The sequence below is a fragment of the Folsomia candida genome, unplaced genomic scaffold (genome assembly GCF_002217175.1).
Source record: "Folsomia candida strain VU population unplaced genomic scaffold, ASM221717v1 Fcan01_Sc016, whole genome shotgun sequence".
Lineage (NCBI taxonomy): Eukaryota > Metazoa > Arthropoda > Collembola > Entomobryomorpha > Isotomidae > Folsomia > Folsomia candida.
In genome coordinates, this window is record NW_019091208.1 from 2,872,134 (window position 1) to 2,889,995 (window position 17,862).

Below are 17,862 nucleotides of genomic sequence, written 5' to 3' on the forward strand. Positions count from 1 at the left end.
ATTTAGAAAGCCAATTGTTCATTAAGTTTCAAAGTTTGCCTTCAATTGTCGGACGCACTGTTCGCCAATGTTAGAAAGCACGTTTTTATTGTGCCGTGGTTATATTGCATGTTAGGGAACGTCCATATGTTACTTCAGCATTTTAGTCAATTGCTTTTTTAGAACTTTCTATCTTTCCCATATTAACATTCCTTATCCCTTAATGTAAACGTTGAGTGGGTTGGGTAGAAAAATCGAGAACCAATGTTTTTGACACTTGCACTCCTCTATGTACAAATTTATTGCGTAAATATGTGTATATGAATGAATTTCGCGATATGTGTATACATATATCTAGCTCGTCAAAAGGGCAAACAGGCACGAAAAAATGCAAGCGAATATGAAAAATGGCAAAAAGGCTGCCTTTCTGCACATTTTGATTCAAAGTAATATGTCTGAAAGCATGTTTATAAAATACGAAACAGATGCATACGTACTTCAATCAATTTTAAATTTTAGAAACACAACTGCCCACGGATTGCGTGAGGCAGAGACAAAAGTTTCTCTAAATTTCGCCGGGGAAGGGTATGTAATGTATGTGGCTTACAAAAGCCGAAGAATGGAGTATAATGATCTATGTACATATATATAAACTAAATATGCATAATTATTATTATTACAATGTATTATTATATTGTTTTATATGACGAAACGATACAACAATGACGAGTAAACCTATCGAAGGTAACTCTAGTTTACACATTGAACCATTACAGCAAGCAAAATGCCATACTCGACAGTTAACATATTCTCTGAGCAAGTACTTCGAACTACATACACAAAATTAACCAGACATTTGATTACACTCAATTAGACAGAAGGATTTCTATTAAGCCCAAATATTGTCCCTTTTTCCTTATATTCTACATTTATCCTTTAAGTTAGCAAAGGAATTGTACTATTAGCGGAAAATACCTTCATACAACTGGCGGAAATAGGGGTACGCAGGATACGTCCCACGTATCGGCCCCCACTTGGGAACGGCCCCCGGCCCTCAGACTTTGTTATATTCAAATTTCTCAATAATAATTAAAAATTTCCCAAAAACCTTAAAAAATAATGACAGACAGTTTAATCGTTGACAAAGATTTATTTAGTCACTAACTCTGTTAAAGTTTGGGCCCTCCAGCGGCTACGGTCCTTCTCGCGTTTCTAAATAACATTTGATGGAACTCCATAAATCAATTTACCCAGTTAGATATCAAGATTTGATGTTATCGTTCTCAGTCCTAATGTGAATGAAATTCGCAGGGATTATATTGGGCGTACTCATGACAGCGTCTTATTTTGCATCGCAACGTATTTAGCAGACTTGCGAAGATTAAAATATTTCTGCCGTGAAGTGATTCGCAAAATGTGACCTCGACTTCAAATTCAATCTCTCTAATCTTGCAAATCTACTGCAAAACACATATTTTGCTGTTATTTCCATAGATTTCTGTAATTTCTCATGCCGGTAATGGTGAGGATGGGTTTGCGAAATATCTAAACTTGCGAAATAAGAACATGCCCCATTTCTGGGTAAATTTCCAAAAAAAAGACATCATCGTTTTCCAGCAAAATTTTTGCAAAATATCGCATATCTCGCAAAACTTCGCAAGTTATATGGCTATCCTCAATTTGTGAGATATGCGAGATATGCGAAGTTGGCGTGAGGACGCTCATTATTATTTATGAGTTCAGAAATATGCGGACAAGAGAATTAATTTCTTCGAAAGCTCACCAAATGCTAAATCACCAAAGTGGCAAGAAACAATTTCCACAAGCTATAAAAACTACTCTCCCAAGTTGTTTTAGGTATGTAATTTATAAAATGTTTTGAATTAGTGGTAATCTTTTTAATTTACACAATTTTCTGGAATTAATTTGGGAAAACTTTTAAAAATGCGTAAATTACTTTAATTTGATGTACGTCATGTAAAGGATAGGATATGAATTCTTCATTAAACTGCTAGAATTCATGATACAGGCACATATGTATGGGTAAAGTAAATTTAGATAGGCCCCCAAATCTGGCTCACGTACCGGCCCCTAAGCTATACTTCCGCCACTGGAGACAGTATACAAACCGGGTCCGTTATCTTATCATTTATTTATTACTACGCTGACTGAACATCAAAGCGTGGCTTATAACGTAGTCATGATATACGATCTGACAGGATGTGAGCACTTGAATTATACCAGTATACAAATCGAATTCTTTGATATACTATAATATGTAGCATATGTATTATAGCATAGCAACAGTTTATGGCAACGGTTGACTGTACATGTTACACTACCTATGACATATTCGAATTTGGTAAATTTCGATGTTAAACAAATTGAATTGCATGGATTTTTGTAAAAAAAATATCGAAACATGTGTAATCCTCCAAAGTTATGTACACTTACAGCAGCATATCTACATATGTAGGTAGGCAACCCGGACGACAGAAACACGACACTACACAGACATAATTAAATTTTCCATCAGTAAGAAAACAGTGTCCGGGTCGGAAGTGTCATCGAGAGATACTTTTAATACCCACTGGACTATCTCCCACCGGGGAACATACTGAGGTGTCCTACGAGTTGAGGGTCGACCCCAATACCAGGCTTACCAAAAAATATAGCGGTGGGCACAAGTGGGCCCGTGTCCACGTTTATGTTTGTGCGCTTTTACACTGGGCAATACTAAAATTGAGTCACACTCTCCAGATCTGACTATGTATGAGATAATCATAGAGGAATAAGGAATTAGTAAACCGTGTTGCTCCTTCCTTACACTATGAATCTGGACAGCTCTAGTAAGACTACATACCTCCAAAAATTGGAACCATTTTTTTTAAATTTCTACAAAAATATTTTCAGCCTCAATGTCGTCCAAAATTTCAAAACCGTTGCACAATTTCATTTATTTTTACCAAATTTTAACAACTTTGAAATATTACAACAAAATGTTTGGTAGTGCTAATTTAATCCAATAATTCATAAAAATTAGAGCTTTTGCAAAATCCCATATCTAGCATTTTGACATGCACAACGCAGCCAAACCTACGATAACACAGACCCCAGTGAACCCCATGGTTACGGTGACAACCCACCAGACAAAACTATACACGGCGGGAATGCAATAATTCGGGTCGTCAGACTTGTAGGTAATAATATCGGTCCGATAAAGCAAAACCAGAGCGGCAACCAGCCAGCAAAATTGTGCCGTTCCGACTAATCCAGTGAGACATTTGGCACCATCCTTCCCTGCACAACAAGACGTCGCAAATCCTTGGATGAGAAATAAAATTCCACCTGTGAGAGAATACTTATCGTATTAGTTGGATATATTGGCTGGAAAATGTAGTGACAAATACATGGATAACGTTGGTAGCTCAGTGATTGAGGTACTCAACCGGATATCGAGAGGTCCCAGGTTCGATTCTTGGGCCGGCTCTTATATTTTTGCACACATGCCTTACTTCGACAAATGTATTATTGCTCACACACCCGCGATCAAACTATTCGGCAAATCTTCGGCCGGACAGTGTACCGAGCGGTCGTTATATTTCCACCCAACCCAAATCATGGCTATTGGTAGAGCTAAAATTCCGGCGATCAGGATTCCCACGATCCCATAGGTGCAAACGGCGGATCCCGTCTCACCCAAACATTTACAAATGCGAACGTCCTTTGAATTTGAGATTTTTGATTGGCGCAGGGAGTTCTGAAATGCGCGATCTAGCTCAACTCCTCGAAGACTGCTTCCCGCTGACCAATTCACCATTGATTCACCCGCGTCCCCCATTTTTGACCCAATCAGTGCATGAAAAACTAACTAGAAAGAAATTGAAATAGTTAAAAGCAATTAAGAGATACTACTCACACACAGGGTAATAATCTCTGCAATTAGTTTTTTGAAAAAGCGTCGTCGGAACGATTTTCTGAAGGTTGTTATTAGCTTTGTTGAAATTATTTCCCCAAAAAATTACCTGGCACTGATTACCCCGCTTGTTTCTGAAATTTAATCAGGTACAACGTCCCTCGAAAAATTTCAATTTTGCACCACTTCGACCGTCCGTTTAACAAAAATACAGTATTATTCAGCAGTCGCTGGAACATAAAACATAAAACTTGTCATGGAGGACGGAGACCCAACTGAATAATATTTCACAATAATTGTATCCTGTCAGATATAATTAAGCTCACCTTTATAAATTGATATGTTATCGGTTCATAAAAAGACAATGGAATCCCATTCGTGCTCCTTTGTCGGTTAACTGTTCGTTGATAAGGTAAATAGCACCTGCATATCACGTCGCGGAATAATAAAATTTATTGTAAATACTTACAATCCACTATCTTGAAGTTGATTGATCGCTATCAAATTAATCGTGTGTGCTGGACATTTCCTCATTTTTATTTACTGGAGTAAAATAGTATAAGTCGTTGGTTAGTTACTCATAGTTGGAATTTTTTTCATTGGTGATTTCGACGCTAAAAGGATTGGTATATATCATTCATTATGCCTGAGGATGAGTAGATACATACATACTTAAATATTTTTATGTACATATGCCTATCGTCTTACTAATTTTAGAAAGTCCTAAATACGTTGTTTTCGATGCTTTTAGTATGCACATAGGCCTTCTCAACATTAAGCGTAGACCACACTTAGAGCATTTCAGAATTAACACGATGATATACGATGATGACAGATACTTATCTTCTTCGAATAGAAAAATATTTGTTTATTTGCTTACAGCTTTTTATTACATTAAGTATTTATAAAGAATAATATATACCATTCCTCTTATACTTGTATGTATATTCCAAATTTGAATTTGCAACCTTCCAATTTTCCTTCTCATTTATTTCAATTCGCAGTTTAAGTGTTTCAGCATGATTATATCCCAGAAGCTGTTCGTAACTAATCAGCACTTCGCGCAACAAACGAAGACCCTCCTCTGTATCGTGGATGGAAACAAGAGCGAACCCAAGCATCTTTTTTAACCTAAGCATTTTAAATTGATCCACTCCGGAAATCTTGTTATGGAGAAAAAGTATATCTCGATATTCTATACGAAGTTCCTTGAAATTCTTCTTCTTTTGGAGTTTTGCAAGAAGTGCTAAATCTAGACGGGTGACGAGCGTATCGAAATCTGAAATACCAAGATTAGTTTTTTTCCATTCATATACTTGCTTTAACTCCAAGCGAGCTTCCTCATAACGACTTAAGCGTCTTAATACATCGGCCAAGATTGCAAGGACATAGATCGTGTCCTCGTCATTGGTACCGAACAGCTCTAAATGTACTTGTAGTAATTTCTTATTATAGCAAAGTCCCTCATCTAACCTATCCAATTTCGCAAATATTCGACCAACCTTTCGGGCAGCGAACAACGTTAACTTATGACTAGTTCCAAACATTCGTATCATTTTCGCATGGACATTTTGGGTAAGTGTAAGGGATAAGTATTCCTGCGAATCCATAACTCTACGCTCCTTGCGGACAGGGAGTCGTAGGTGACCCCAACAAGTCGGAGTCAGATTGCCTTGATTCGTTGCGATTTGATGCACTAGGCTGGAGCTATTGAAGTCGCACTGGCAAGACGCAACTGTGTCTGAATCTTCATGTCGTACGTGCTGATGACAAAGTCAATGACTTCAGAATAATGGTGTTCCACCACAATCGCCTCGATCGCATCGTTGATTGTCGCCTTCCCCTTCACAACTGTATGAGGAGAGTTCCTTCATGTGAGCATGTTGTGCCAAATTCATCGTGTCCAGCGGATAGGCGTGATGGTTGACAATAGCTATAGGCACGGTGGTAATTTCCTCTGTGAAATCATCACAATGTCTGAGGGTGAATGCGCCAACCGTACAGAGGGTGGACCTTAATGGATGGATTCGGAGTTGCTCGACATGATGAGCATTGCTGGGGGTTTGGCACTGGATATGGTCCAAATTGAGGCGTTGTCGTGTTTTGCATTCGGATGTTGTGTCCATACAGGTCTTAGCGTCCGCGGTGACCATTTGTTGATCAGAACAGGTGATACGGCGTGAACATACGGTTCCATTGGTCAAAATGTGTAACCACTGAACCGTTTGCGTACACGGTGGAATCCGATGATGGGTCTCCCAAGGGGTGGAGCACGCTGGAGCCTTCGTCGACAGATCTGGTTGGACTTCGTGTGTGGCAATGGTAGTGCCAATGAAGGCCAAAAATGATATCATCCTGGTCATTGTTGCGAAATTCCGACGTTGCGGAGGACGTGGAGGAACCTTCCGGGGCGCAAGAAAGTCCACGTAGGCAGCACGGTAATCGCGGTTAGTGCAAACATAGATCAGTAGGTTCAGAAAACTCAAGCGAGGATTGCAGAGAGGAGATGGAGATATGGAGATATGCGAGTCCGAGCGGGGTCTATCCAATTTAAAACGAGAAGGGGCTGGAAGAAGGTAAGATAGCCGACGACAATGATGATGATCATTCTAGTGAGGTGTGAGTCGGGCGATGTTGGCCGGAGATTGGTAACGCCGGTTTGTTTGATGGGATCCGATAGTTTCCTGACGTGAGACCGGGTGCGTCGGACAAATAGCCATATGTGTAAGTAGCAAGCAAACATGATGGCGAAGGGTAACAGGTTTCCGAGGATCCAGATAGTGCGTTTAGTTGAGTGCCCTGAGGCATCCGGCAGGATCGTACAACTGGATGGATCATTAGGTTTAGGCCCGAGGGTTCCCCAAATTCCTAGGAGGGGTGGGACTAAAATACCGTAACTGGAGATCCAGATGGCGGCCAGGGTCAGTAGTACGAAACGATCCGTATAAATACGCTGATACCAGGCGAAATGTACGATTTTCGTATAACGATTAAGCGTAATAGTGACGAGATGTGCCAAACTACAGATGATGGTTCCATAAAGTAGGAAGGCGTAAAGTTGGCAGATACAGGACGAATAAACCCATCGACGATAGTAAAATCGTGAAACGGCCAATGGTAATGTTGTGCTGGAGAATATGAAATCACTGCAGCACAAAGATATCAGGGACCAATGGATGTGGTTAACGCGTAAGTGAGGCGCGTTCAATATGGCGAGCACGGTGAAGAGATTTCCAATCGTACCCACAATGGCAAATATGAGTAGTATGGCGGCAACAAAGGTAGTGACCGTGATTGACGGAACTGGAAATTGCGGAGCCGTGATGGAGGCGGCGAGATCCATGGTGGAGTTGTGAAGAACGGTGCTATTGGCGAGAGCGGATGGCGCACATGATGCTAGAGCAAGAACGGTGCCGAGCCAGTTTGCCGGAGAAATATTATACATTCGTCCAGAACGTACGATGGTTGTAACCGCAGGCTCGTGAGCGGGATAAGGCAAGGCCTTCAGCTCGGGCGTCTGTTCGTCCTGCTCAAGCGGAATTCGCGCTAGCTTAGTAATTGGGCGCATAACTTGAAGGTTTTGACGAGTTTGCCGTTGTCATCCGTATAAGAGGTATCCGTTTCCACAGTGGTGACGCGAACAAGTCCATCCTGTCCGGGGTGGACGGTTTTGATTCGTCCAATGCGCCATTTGAGAGGGGGTAGATTGTCATCCATAATAATGACCATGTCATCCTGTTGTAGATTGGGTTGGTCTTGTTGCCATTTAGGTCTTTTCTGGAGTGCCGTAATATATTCCTCTTGCCAGCGTTTCCACAATTCTTGTTGCTGGCGGAGGACTAGCTGGTACCGGGCATTGTACTTTAAACGGGCACCTCAGAACAATGGGATTAGTTGATGAGGCTATGTGCCTATGTGGCCGTGGCCCTGAGACTGTATTTCATTTTCTTGGGTCCTGCGACAAGTATTGTGCCCTAAGGTCAGAACTCTTTGGGAGGCATGAGTTGCCACCAGAGCAAATAGTGACTATGTCTCTGCCCGATCTAATTCAATTCATAATCAGATCAGGGCGGTTTGTAGGTCAAGTTAGATCTGTAAATCGTGAGAGTCATGACTTAGCACAGTAAAGCGGTGTATACGGGGAGCCTGCAATAAGCCTTTAGTGCTTGCGCAGCTGACGGTCCTGTCCAACGATGGCAGGATCGTCACCCCACCAATACATACATACATAGGACTAGCTGGTAGCGGTCCAACCGATTGAGACGAAGATGAGTTAAACCATCGTCAGGTATCATGGCGGCAGTGGTGCCGATTAGAAAATGGGCAGGAGTCAATGCCTCGAGGTCCAACGGGTCTTCGGAGACTGGAGTCAGCGGGCGAGAATTGATGATAGATTCCACAAATACTAACAGTGATTCGAACTGTTCCCATGTGTAATCCGTGTCGTCACTAATTTTTCGGAGATCAACCTTGACAGTCTTGATCATGGCTTCCCATACCCCGCCTTGAGATGGCGAGGATGGGGGGTTAAATTTCCAAGTGATTCTGTCCAAGTCCAGGCTGAGTAATAGAGTGTTGGCAAGGCCTTGAGTGATAAGGCGTCGTGCCATGACGTTAGTTAGATGATTATTCGCTCCGACAAAATTTGTCCCATTGTCAGAATACATAACAGTCGGAATCCCTCGTCGAGAGATAAATCGTCGAAAAGCCAACAGGAACCCAAACTGGGATAGGGAGGAGACGATCTCCAAATGTATCGCACGTGTGGCGAGACACGTAAACAGCGATACCCATACTTTGAATCTACCTCCGCGTCCAGTGAAATTTCTAAGCTGAAATGGAAAACAGAGATCGACGCCTGTGTGGAGGAACGGGCGAGATGCATTGACTCTGGGGCGGGTAATTGACCCATGAGTTGGACTTCGGATTGAGCATTGTATCGGTGACAAACGAGGCATTTATCCTGGATAGACTTAATGGACTTGACGGCATTTGGAATCCAGAATTTTTGACGAAGATGGTTATGAACGGTCAGTCGCCCTGCGTGGCCCAGAGTTTGATGTGTCTGTAGAATAAGCGCCTTTACGAGCGGGTGGCCAACGGGTAGCAGTGCGGGATTCCGGGTTTCATAGGGCAATCCTGCATGTCTTAACCGTCCACCGACCCTGATAACTGGTATAGGGTGGCAGATGAACGGTGCCAGTGGGCGGACAAAAGCATACCGGCCAATATGGGATGGGCGCAAGAAGTTCTGAATGGCTGTATCTAATCCAGGGTAAGCGATGGCTTGAATGAGATGAACGAGCATGTCCTCAGCCGTTGATACAGCTACAGAGGCGACTGGGTGTGGAACATTGCCTCGAAACGTACGACGACGTGCGATAGCTAATAACAATGCCATAACGCGAACTGCTTTGTTCCAAGACGATATTCGGGTTAGACATCGGATGATGTAATGAGGTTCCTGCGTAGTGAGATGCAAGATTGGCTTGGGCTTAGCTTCCTTGAGAAGACAAGGATCGTCACAAATGGGTGGTTCGAACTCTGTAGCGGTAGAAGGACGATGTAGCCATTCAGGTCCCTCCCACCATAATGTAAAATCCTTGAGCTCGACAGGGGATAGACCGCGGGAACAGCAATCAGCGGGATTTTCTTCTGATATTACATGTCTCCACTGCGTAGCATCTGATTTCTCCTATATCTGCGCTACTCGATGTGCGACAAATATCTTCCATTTCGATGGGTGAGAATTCAGCCAATGAAGAACAATGGTCGAGTCAGTCCAATAATAAATCGAGTGACCACCCATCTTGTATTCCTTTTTCAGATGAACCATTAATTCTGTCAATAAGACGGCGCCTTGTAATTCCAGGCGTGGAATAGTGGATGTTTTGAGGGGGGCAACTCGTGATTTGGAAGCTACTAATCTGACGTTGATGCCATGGTCTGGGTGTTCGGTGCGTAAATAAATCGCTGCAGCAAATGCATTTTCACTAGCGTCACAGAACCCGTGCAATTCCGCATGTGATGGAGTTGATTTCCCAGCCACGTCGTAAGGAGGGTAGGCGAATCCTAGCCATCGTGGAATACGAATGTTCTCCACGTCGGGCAGCGTGTTGGAGTATTGCATCCATTGTTCATGAAGATGATCGGGCAATGCGTCGTCCCATCCTAATTCGTGTGCCCATATTTTTTGCATAAATATTTTTGCGGTGACTATGATTGGGGCGAGCAGGCCCAATGGATCAAAGATTTTAGATATGTCCGAAAGCACGCTGCGTTTGGTGTGGACAGTCCTCGGCGTTAAGGTGACCTTATATTGGAAGTTATCCGTGGCAGGGTGCCAGGTTAGCCCAAGAGTACCCACTGTGGCGGTGACATCGAAATTCAGAGGGAGTTGAGTTTCCCGCATATCCTCAGGAAGTGTGGATAATAGTTCTGGAGAATTCGATGACCATTTCCTGAGAGTCATCTTGGCTAATACTAGGATCGTAATTAGTTCGCGCCTCAAGAGAATAGCGTCTCTGGCCGTGTCTACACTATGAATAAGATCATCCATAAAAAGTGCCTTCTTTAGCACTCGGGAGGCCATAGGGAGGTTGTGTTTTTCATCTTCCGCGAGTTGCCGTAACGTTCGCTTGGCTACGTACGGGGCCGGTGTCGTACCAAACGGAATCGATGTAATCCGATAGTGACATACTGGTCCTGAAGGATCTCGACGATAGATAACCCGTGAAAAATCCCGATCAATCGGATGAACCAATATCTGATTGTACATTTTTGCGATGTCGGCGGTAAATGCTATAGCACGGAACCGGAAACGCAATAAGTGACTAAACAAAGAATCCTGCAATTCAGGACCCGGAGCGAGGATGGAGTTAAGACTCTTGCCGGACGAAGTTTTTGCCGAGGCGTCGAACACTATCCTCATTTTAGTGGTTGTGGATGAGGGTTTAAATACGCAGTGATGGGGTGTCCAGAAGTGAGGCCTTTTATAGAACTCGTCAGCGGGAATGGGTTCTAATTGACCCGACTGAATGAGGTCCTCAAATTGTTTATGATAATCTTGGGACAGTGCGGGGTCCGTGGCGAGCCTTCGTTCCATGCTTAGCCAACGGCTGTGAGCCATTTGATATGAACTACCCAGTAATTCTGGTTCAGCGATGAATGGCCATCGAATTTGATATTGACCATTGGGTAGCCGAACAGTGGTGGTCTGATAATGGTCTTCGCAAAATTCATCCATCGGAGTAAGGGGAACCTGAATTGGAGGTTCCTCTGTTTCCCAAAATCGCTGAAGGTGAAAGTCGGGGGGCGCGTCCGTAGGTCGCTGATGCGGTGGAATATGCCTAGACTCCTTGGTGGAGTTGTGTGGGAGTCGGTTCTCTTCGAGCTCCCTTTGAACAGTTCGAGTGGTGTTGAGGTGGGTTATACAACCTTCAGACGGCACTGTCATACTGCCCTGAATGACATATCCGAATTCGGTCAGATAGGCGCTAGGTGTGCCTTCTTCCCCTTCGATTTTTCTGCCACGCATGATTTTATCAACAAAGGATGTTCCGAGCAGAATATCGATTTCATCCGGATTATTGTAATCCGGATCAGCTAATGGTAACCCTTTGAGGTGATCCCATTTGTCTGTGTCAAAAGGTTCTAAAGGAGTGGTGCTTGTTAACTGGGACAGGACACATGCGATTATGCGAAACTCCTTGGCTTGAGCATGAAATCTAGTCCGTAAGTGGATAGTCACGTATCCAAGAGAGGAGGTGGAGCGTCCACCAGCCACTGTAAAATTCCTGGGTTTTCCAATGATACTGAGGCCGGCACGACGAGCAGCAGCGGAACTGATAAAACATTGGTCAGCTCCAGAATCCAATAAGCAACGAACCAAATCGATGGCCTGGTGTTGACCGTTGGTCGGTGTAACCAGTTCCGTGGGATAGATTCCACGTTCTCCATCGTCGGTTGTAGCAGTTCGGTTCAGTTTGCTATGCATGAGGATGTGACTGACGGTTGGGTCCGTATGAATCAAGGTATGATGCCGTCTCTGGCATTTAGAACATGTGAACTTGGACGTGCATTCCTTAACGGGATGATTTCCAAGACAGTTGTAGCAGCGATTATTGCTACGAATCCAATCCTTCCTAGCACTGACCGAGTAAGCAGTAAATTCGGGACAGTGTTGAATGAGATGAGCGGTGCTTTGGCAAGCGGCGCATGTCTTCGTTGTTGTTCGAGGGGACATCGTCCATTGTCCGGGTGTTTTACGATTGTAGGCTGGGCTAGGAGACCTGCTGCGATGTTCTGGATGAGGGGACGGGCTGCGCGCTCTGCCGAGTTCCCGTCGTTGCTGTTGTGCTGATGAGCGACCCTTAATAATTAATTTACGGGCGGGCGACCGTTCCCGTTGGTCTCTAAAGGTCACTTGTGGTTTTACGCCTTGTACTGCTAAAATTGGTTGAGGATTGCTACGGCGCTCTGGCTTAGGTTTCGCATCACTCCGTGAGGTATGTTTCATAGACCGGTTGAGTTCGAGTGATTTAGCATGGTGTTCCAGCCAAGTCATCAAGGTTCAAATTGAAGGCACATCACTATTTGGAAGTGAATCATTGAATTTGATTGAAGTTTCATCATCCAGGTGTGCCAGAATAAAGTGGGAAAACAACACTTCGTCTTTGCCCACTCCCCCAAGGGGAATTTCATCAAGTTGGGCCCGGGCTGTTCGAACTTGGGCGAGTAAATAATGTATGCCAGCTCCGTTAGGGGTCTTAAGGTCACGTAATTCGAACAAGGGTCGAAGAGCCGCGTATGCGGTTTCCCTCGCGCTGTCGTATCGAGCGGGCATTCGATCCCAGGCGATCTTCCAGTTGACGTCAGTAGTTTTAAGATCCGTAATGTTGTCAGCAGCGCGCCCGGATAAGGCCTCTTTAAGTAGGCGTAGTTTTTCAGTTGGTAAAAATTTCGGTGAATCGTTGACCATAACTACGAAGGCGGCTTTGAAATCTGGCCAATCGGCTGCATTCCCCTTGAAGTGGGGAAGTCCAAGCCTAGGGGGTTTTAATCCGGCACCGGTTTTGTTAACCAATTCCTTCTGAATCTCCAGTGTTTTTACTCGAGTACGAGTAAACTCATCCTGTAAGGCTTGGAGGTCCAATAACGGTTGGTCACGTGGTGCATGGGGATCCGAAGGGGTATTTTTTACAGCAGAGAATGTGCCAAAACAGCTCGTGTGGAGGTTGATCAGGTCCTGGTCCAGGACCTTAAATGTATCGACCTGAACTTGGGCAGATATTTCAGTTAGCAGCGCATTGCCTGCCTCATGGTTCGTTACCACCGTTGTCCCCTGTTCAACCCTAGCCTTGATAGCTTCGTATACGCTTTGGTAAGCTAAAACGTCATCCGCATTCGGAGCCATGGTTGGTATTGGAGTGCCACCAGCGGCGCTGCTACTTCCAGAAGAATTGGAGGTAGTGCTGTGGGCAGCGGCAGCGGCGTCGTTGTTTGCGGCTGCGGCTGCTGCGGTGTAGGTATCAGCGGCGGTTTGGAGGTTGGATTCAGCGGCGGTTGCTTCTGTGTTAGCAACTATAGCGGCTGCGACTGCGGCGTTTACTACCTCAGCGTCTGCTTCGGCAGCTTCTGCGTCTGCAGCGTTTCTGGCAGCGTCGTCAGCGGCGCCTCGTAAGTCGGCGGCGGTGGCGATCGCCTCTTGGAGTAGATACGCAGCTTCATCTGCGGCCGCTGCGAGTGCCCTAACGTCAATAGGGTTGGCCTCGTTATCAATTTCCGATCCGGAACCTCCGGGAACGGGAGAGGCTACTCAGGAGAGCGAGTCGTCAAAACGTTCTTCGTCCGACCCGGGAAGCGGACCAAGATCGAGGGGAAATAAGTTGGCAGGAGAGGGGGGAAGGAGACGGCCGAAGGGTCCGAGTAAAGTGCGGAGATAGCCGGGGGCCGGAGGGAGAGGAGGAGCGGGGGGAGCCGCGGGGCCGGGTGCAACCGGGGGGGGTGTAACGTCGTACGGATGAAGGACAGGCGCGTCCCGGTGACGACGGCGGGAAGCAGCAACGTGAGGAACAACCAGGGGCGGAGGACCGCGAGCGCGGGTGGACCGTACGGAAGGACCAGCGGCGGTGTCGGCGTCGGGGGCGGGAGCGTTGGGAGCGAGGACGGGCGGCAACTGAGAATCGGGGTCAGACTTATCACTCATGAGACGATGCTGCTAGCATCAAGGAGGACAAAAGGACCGGAATTCGATTCGTAGGGGAGCCAATAAATGGACAATAATGGGCATAGGGCGGATATGTATGTACTTAAATTCCTCAAAATATGTATGTAATATGTACTTAAAAAACGCGAAAATATGCACGTAAAACATATTTTTCAACCGAAATTTTCTACTATATTTGCATTTAATTTTCGAAAAGTTTCAAATTTGTAACACTCTTATTAATGAATTATTATGTATTGTATTTAATATTCATGTAATGACCCGTAAAACGACATTAGCCATATTTAGAGATTTTCAGGGGCAATTTTATGGCTTGAAAAATGGGGCAAAATGGATTTTCTAGTCGTTTACACGAATTAAACTCCGTTATCATGAAAGTATAATTTTTATCCAACTTTAACGTCTGAATGAAGAAAAATATTTTTTCCTCAGGAAATCCTGAAATATGCATTAAAATGTTTATTTTTAGAAAATGCTCGAAATATGTAGGAAAATATGTGTATTTACGAAAAAACCTCAAAATATGTATGAAAATATGTATATGTACGAAAACCCTAAAATATGTAAAATATGGAAAACCATGTTTGAATTTTTGAAATCATGCTTCGATAGGATGTGTGTATACGAAGTTATAGTAAGATCTGATTGGGAATGAAAAAGTTAGAAATACATACATATCCGCCCTCTGATAATGGGATATTGCCCTGTGTTAGGAACGCAGCAGATAACTGGTTATCTGTGCAGATGCTCGTGAGAGCAGATAATTGATTATCTGCTTAAGGTGTACCTAGATAGCGCAAGGGTTACTGCGACCCACTCTGATCCGTAACGCAGCCTCCCGATATCAGAGGTTGCACTATAAGGTATGCAATGAGTATGAGAGAGGAGGAGGAGATGTGTACGAGTATTTTTCACTACTGATTTTATTCTCAAAATGTGCTCTTTATATCCAGAAATACCAGGAAGTAAATTCCCTAAAATTACGGGAATGATGAAATCCGCGATGTGATTTCATGTGAAATACTCGTCTTCCCCAACCCATCTTGTCACATATCTGGAATAAATATCTGGAATAAAAGGTGTGCCCTCGTACGAGTTGGACAAGTAATCTCCCACAAAAAATAACCGCGAGGCGTTTAATAATCCCTCAAAGGTGAACTTGTCTCCGGAGAAATTTAGAGAAAGGTTTGTCTCAGCTTCACGCAATCCGTAGGCAGTTGTGTTTCTAAAATTTATAATTTTATGCATCTGTTTCGTATTTTATGAACATCTTTTCAGGCATGTTACTTGCAATCAATTTGTGCAGAAACGCAGCCATTTGGCTATTTTTCGTGCCCGACTGCCCTCTTGCATTTGCGTGCCTGTTTGCCATTTTTATGTGGTAATAAAAACGTATGCATAACAAGGCAAAACAAATCTTACAGAGTTTTAAAAATTTTCAATTTCTGAGGCAATATTACGCTCTTAAAAAATAATAATTTTACTTTTTTGAAAATTGAGAGCACTTTTAACTCTATTTGAAGTAAACTATACTAAATTCAGAGTAAACTTTACTCTTACAATGCAAGTCTTTTACGTGTACAACAGAGATCGGGCTGGGACCAATTTTATTTTGTTCACCCAAAAAATAAGCATACCCGTATTTTTTCATTTTTCCTAATGCACTAATTTGAGCGCGAGGCGCGAATTTTTAAACGTTTTTCAGCCAAAACCTCGCTTTTTAAAAATTCTATAAATTTTCGAGGTTTAGTGCGAATCCAAAAATTCGATAGCATGTCTATTCAGAATGCCTTACTTGACTTGTAAAAAATCCATATGCATTATTTTTTGAAAAATTAAAAATTTGAAAGAGTTTATCATTTTAATTAATTTCAAAAACTGGCAAAAAATTTTGAAATTCAAATTTCGAGACAATTGGATTTTTCATAAGTCAGGAAAGTCATTCTGAAGAGACGTGTTTTCGAATTTTTGGATTCGCGCAAAAATTGGAAAATTTACAGAATTTTTAAAAAGCGAGGTTTTGGCTGAAAAATGTTTAAAAATTCGCGCCTCGCGCTCAAATTGGCGCATTAGGAAAAATGAAAAAATACGGGTATGCTTATTTTTTGTGGTGAACAAAATAAAATTGGTCCCAACCCGATCTGAGTTGTACACGTAAAAGACTTGCATTGTTAGTAAAATAACGAATATTCCGGATTTAGTTTAGTTTATCTCAAATGAAGTCAAAAGTGCTCTCACTTTTCAAAAAAGTAAAATTATTTTTAAAGGTGTATGGTTTCTCGAGACAAATTCTTAGCAAAATGGCAAAAAGGCATCAATTTTTTCGGGCAAAAAAGCATTTCCTGCCTTTTTACACACTACTATAAATTTTAATAATGTGTTTAAGTTATTTTAACTCGCGCTCTATTAAATAAATAGATCAACATTTTTAAATTTAATTACAAATTTATTTGAAACTCACTGTGACGTAAAATCCACGTAAGTGTATACAAATCCGATATCAAATGGAAAATAGAAACGAAATGGGGGGAGAGTTATCCCCCCGTCTTCGGTTACAGTTGAAATTCCCTCCAATCCCTCCAATTTGAAATCCTTCAATGTTCCTGCTTCCGAGAAAAATCCAAATTTATAGCAACCACAACTGTTTTAGGAATCATTGCAAATTATTTTGTACGACTTACTTCGTAACGCTTGCAGAAGTCCATTTTCACCACGTGATGCACCCATGGTTAGGGCGAGGAGGATAAAAAACTTAATTGACGACATGTTGCCCGATTAAGGTGAAAGATACGAATTGTGCGGTAAACGATTTTCTAATTTGTATTTAAGGCAAAGCAAAGGCTTAAAAATTACATGCGACGCATTAACTAAAGTCCAAATGTACCGACTAAAATGTTTCAATGCTTCAATATTGATAAGGTTAATTGACCAAACCTTTGGAGCCAGAATGAGGAAAATGTTAAAAAACTGATACGAATCCAATTAAGCACATTCAGATGACCTACGTTGTTTATTCCGTATTGGTCTTGTGGAATGAAGGCTTCACCACTTGTCCAGCTCATAATTCCACGCCATAATTTGAAAATGTTGTAGCAGAGGGCTGCCTGGTAGGCCTGCCTAAGTTTAAGTTTCACTGAGGGGAAGTTGTGTTCTAGCAACGCATGCATCTCAACGCGCCCTTCAGTCTCCCATGCGTCATCAATAACTAGTTTCATGTCATGGCCACATTGGACCCCACCACACCCACTCAAAAGGGTAGAAAATACGAAATGCCCTGTTTTCACGCGTTATAACTCACCAAAAATTTTATTTTACTCGTTCACCATACTGATACTCCCAACGGATTTTCAAAATCCGAATCAAAATTGAGTTTTTGGCGTGGATTTGAATGTGTGAAAGCATTGTTTTCTGTGCCGGATTCGTGGGCGTGGCGAGCGCAAATGTGGCCATGGCGTCAAACTGCTTTGGAGTTCTTGTTGATCCATAGGAGACTAAATAGAGCACATCCAAAGGGCATCGAGATCCGTGAGTTGATAGGACACAACCTCTCCCCTTAAATTACCTGTCAATTAAGAATATCTGGAGGGGAGTCAATGAGCTGCAGTACCTGGGAATGGCAAGTGGTGAAGCTCCCCACTTTTTTGGCAATTAGCCTTCGTTGTGCTACCGGTAATGGCTATCAATGAGTAGTCTGGTCACCCCACAAAGTACGTAGTACAAGCTCGCCTCGTGACATTCT

The 17,862-nt window shown here is 43.2% G+C and overlaps 2 protein-coding genes across 2 annotated transcripts; both read right to left on the reverse strand.

The window, feature by feature from the left end:
* Nucleotides 1-2,910: 2,910 nt before the first annotated feature.
* LOC110856613 lies at nt 2,911-4,165 on the reverse strand. Its single transcript, XM_022105106.2, has 3 exons — nt 4,005-4,165; nt 3,523-3,850; nt 2,911-3,327 (listed from the first exon to the last, which is right to left on the reverse strand). Exons 2-3 carry the CDS (start codon nt 3,818-3,820, stop codon nt 3,044-3,046), a joined length of 582 nt encoding a protein of 193 aa, XP_021960798.1. The 5' UTR covers nt 3,821-3,850; nt 4,005-4,165; the 3' UTR covers nt 2,911-3,043.
* A 5,425-nt stretch (nt 4,166-9,590) lies between these two features.
* On the reverse strand, nt 9,591-12,461 carry LOC110856534. The gene has a single exon (XM_022105019.1). The coding sequence runs from the start codon at nt 12,459-12,461 to the stop codon at nt 9,591-9,593; it is 2,871 nt and encodes a 956-aa protein (XP_021960711.1).
* Nucleotides 12,462-17,862: the final 5,401 nt, after the last annotated feature.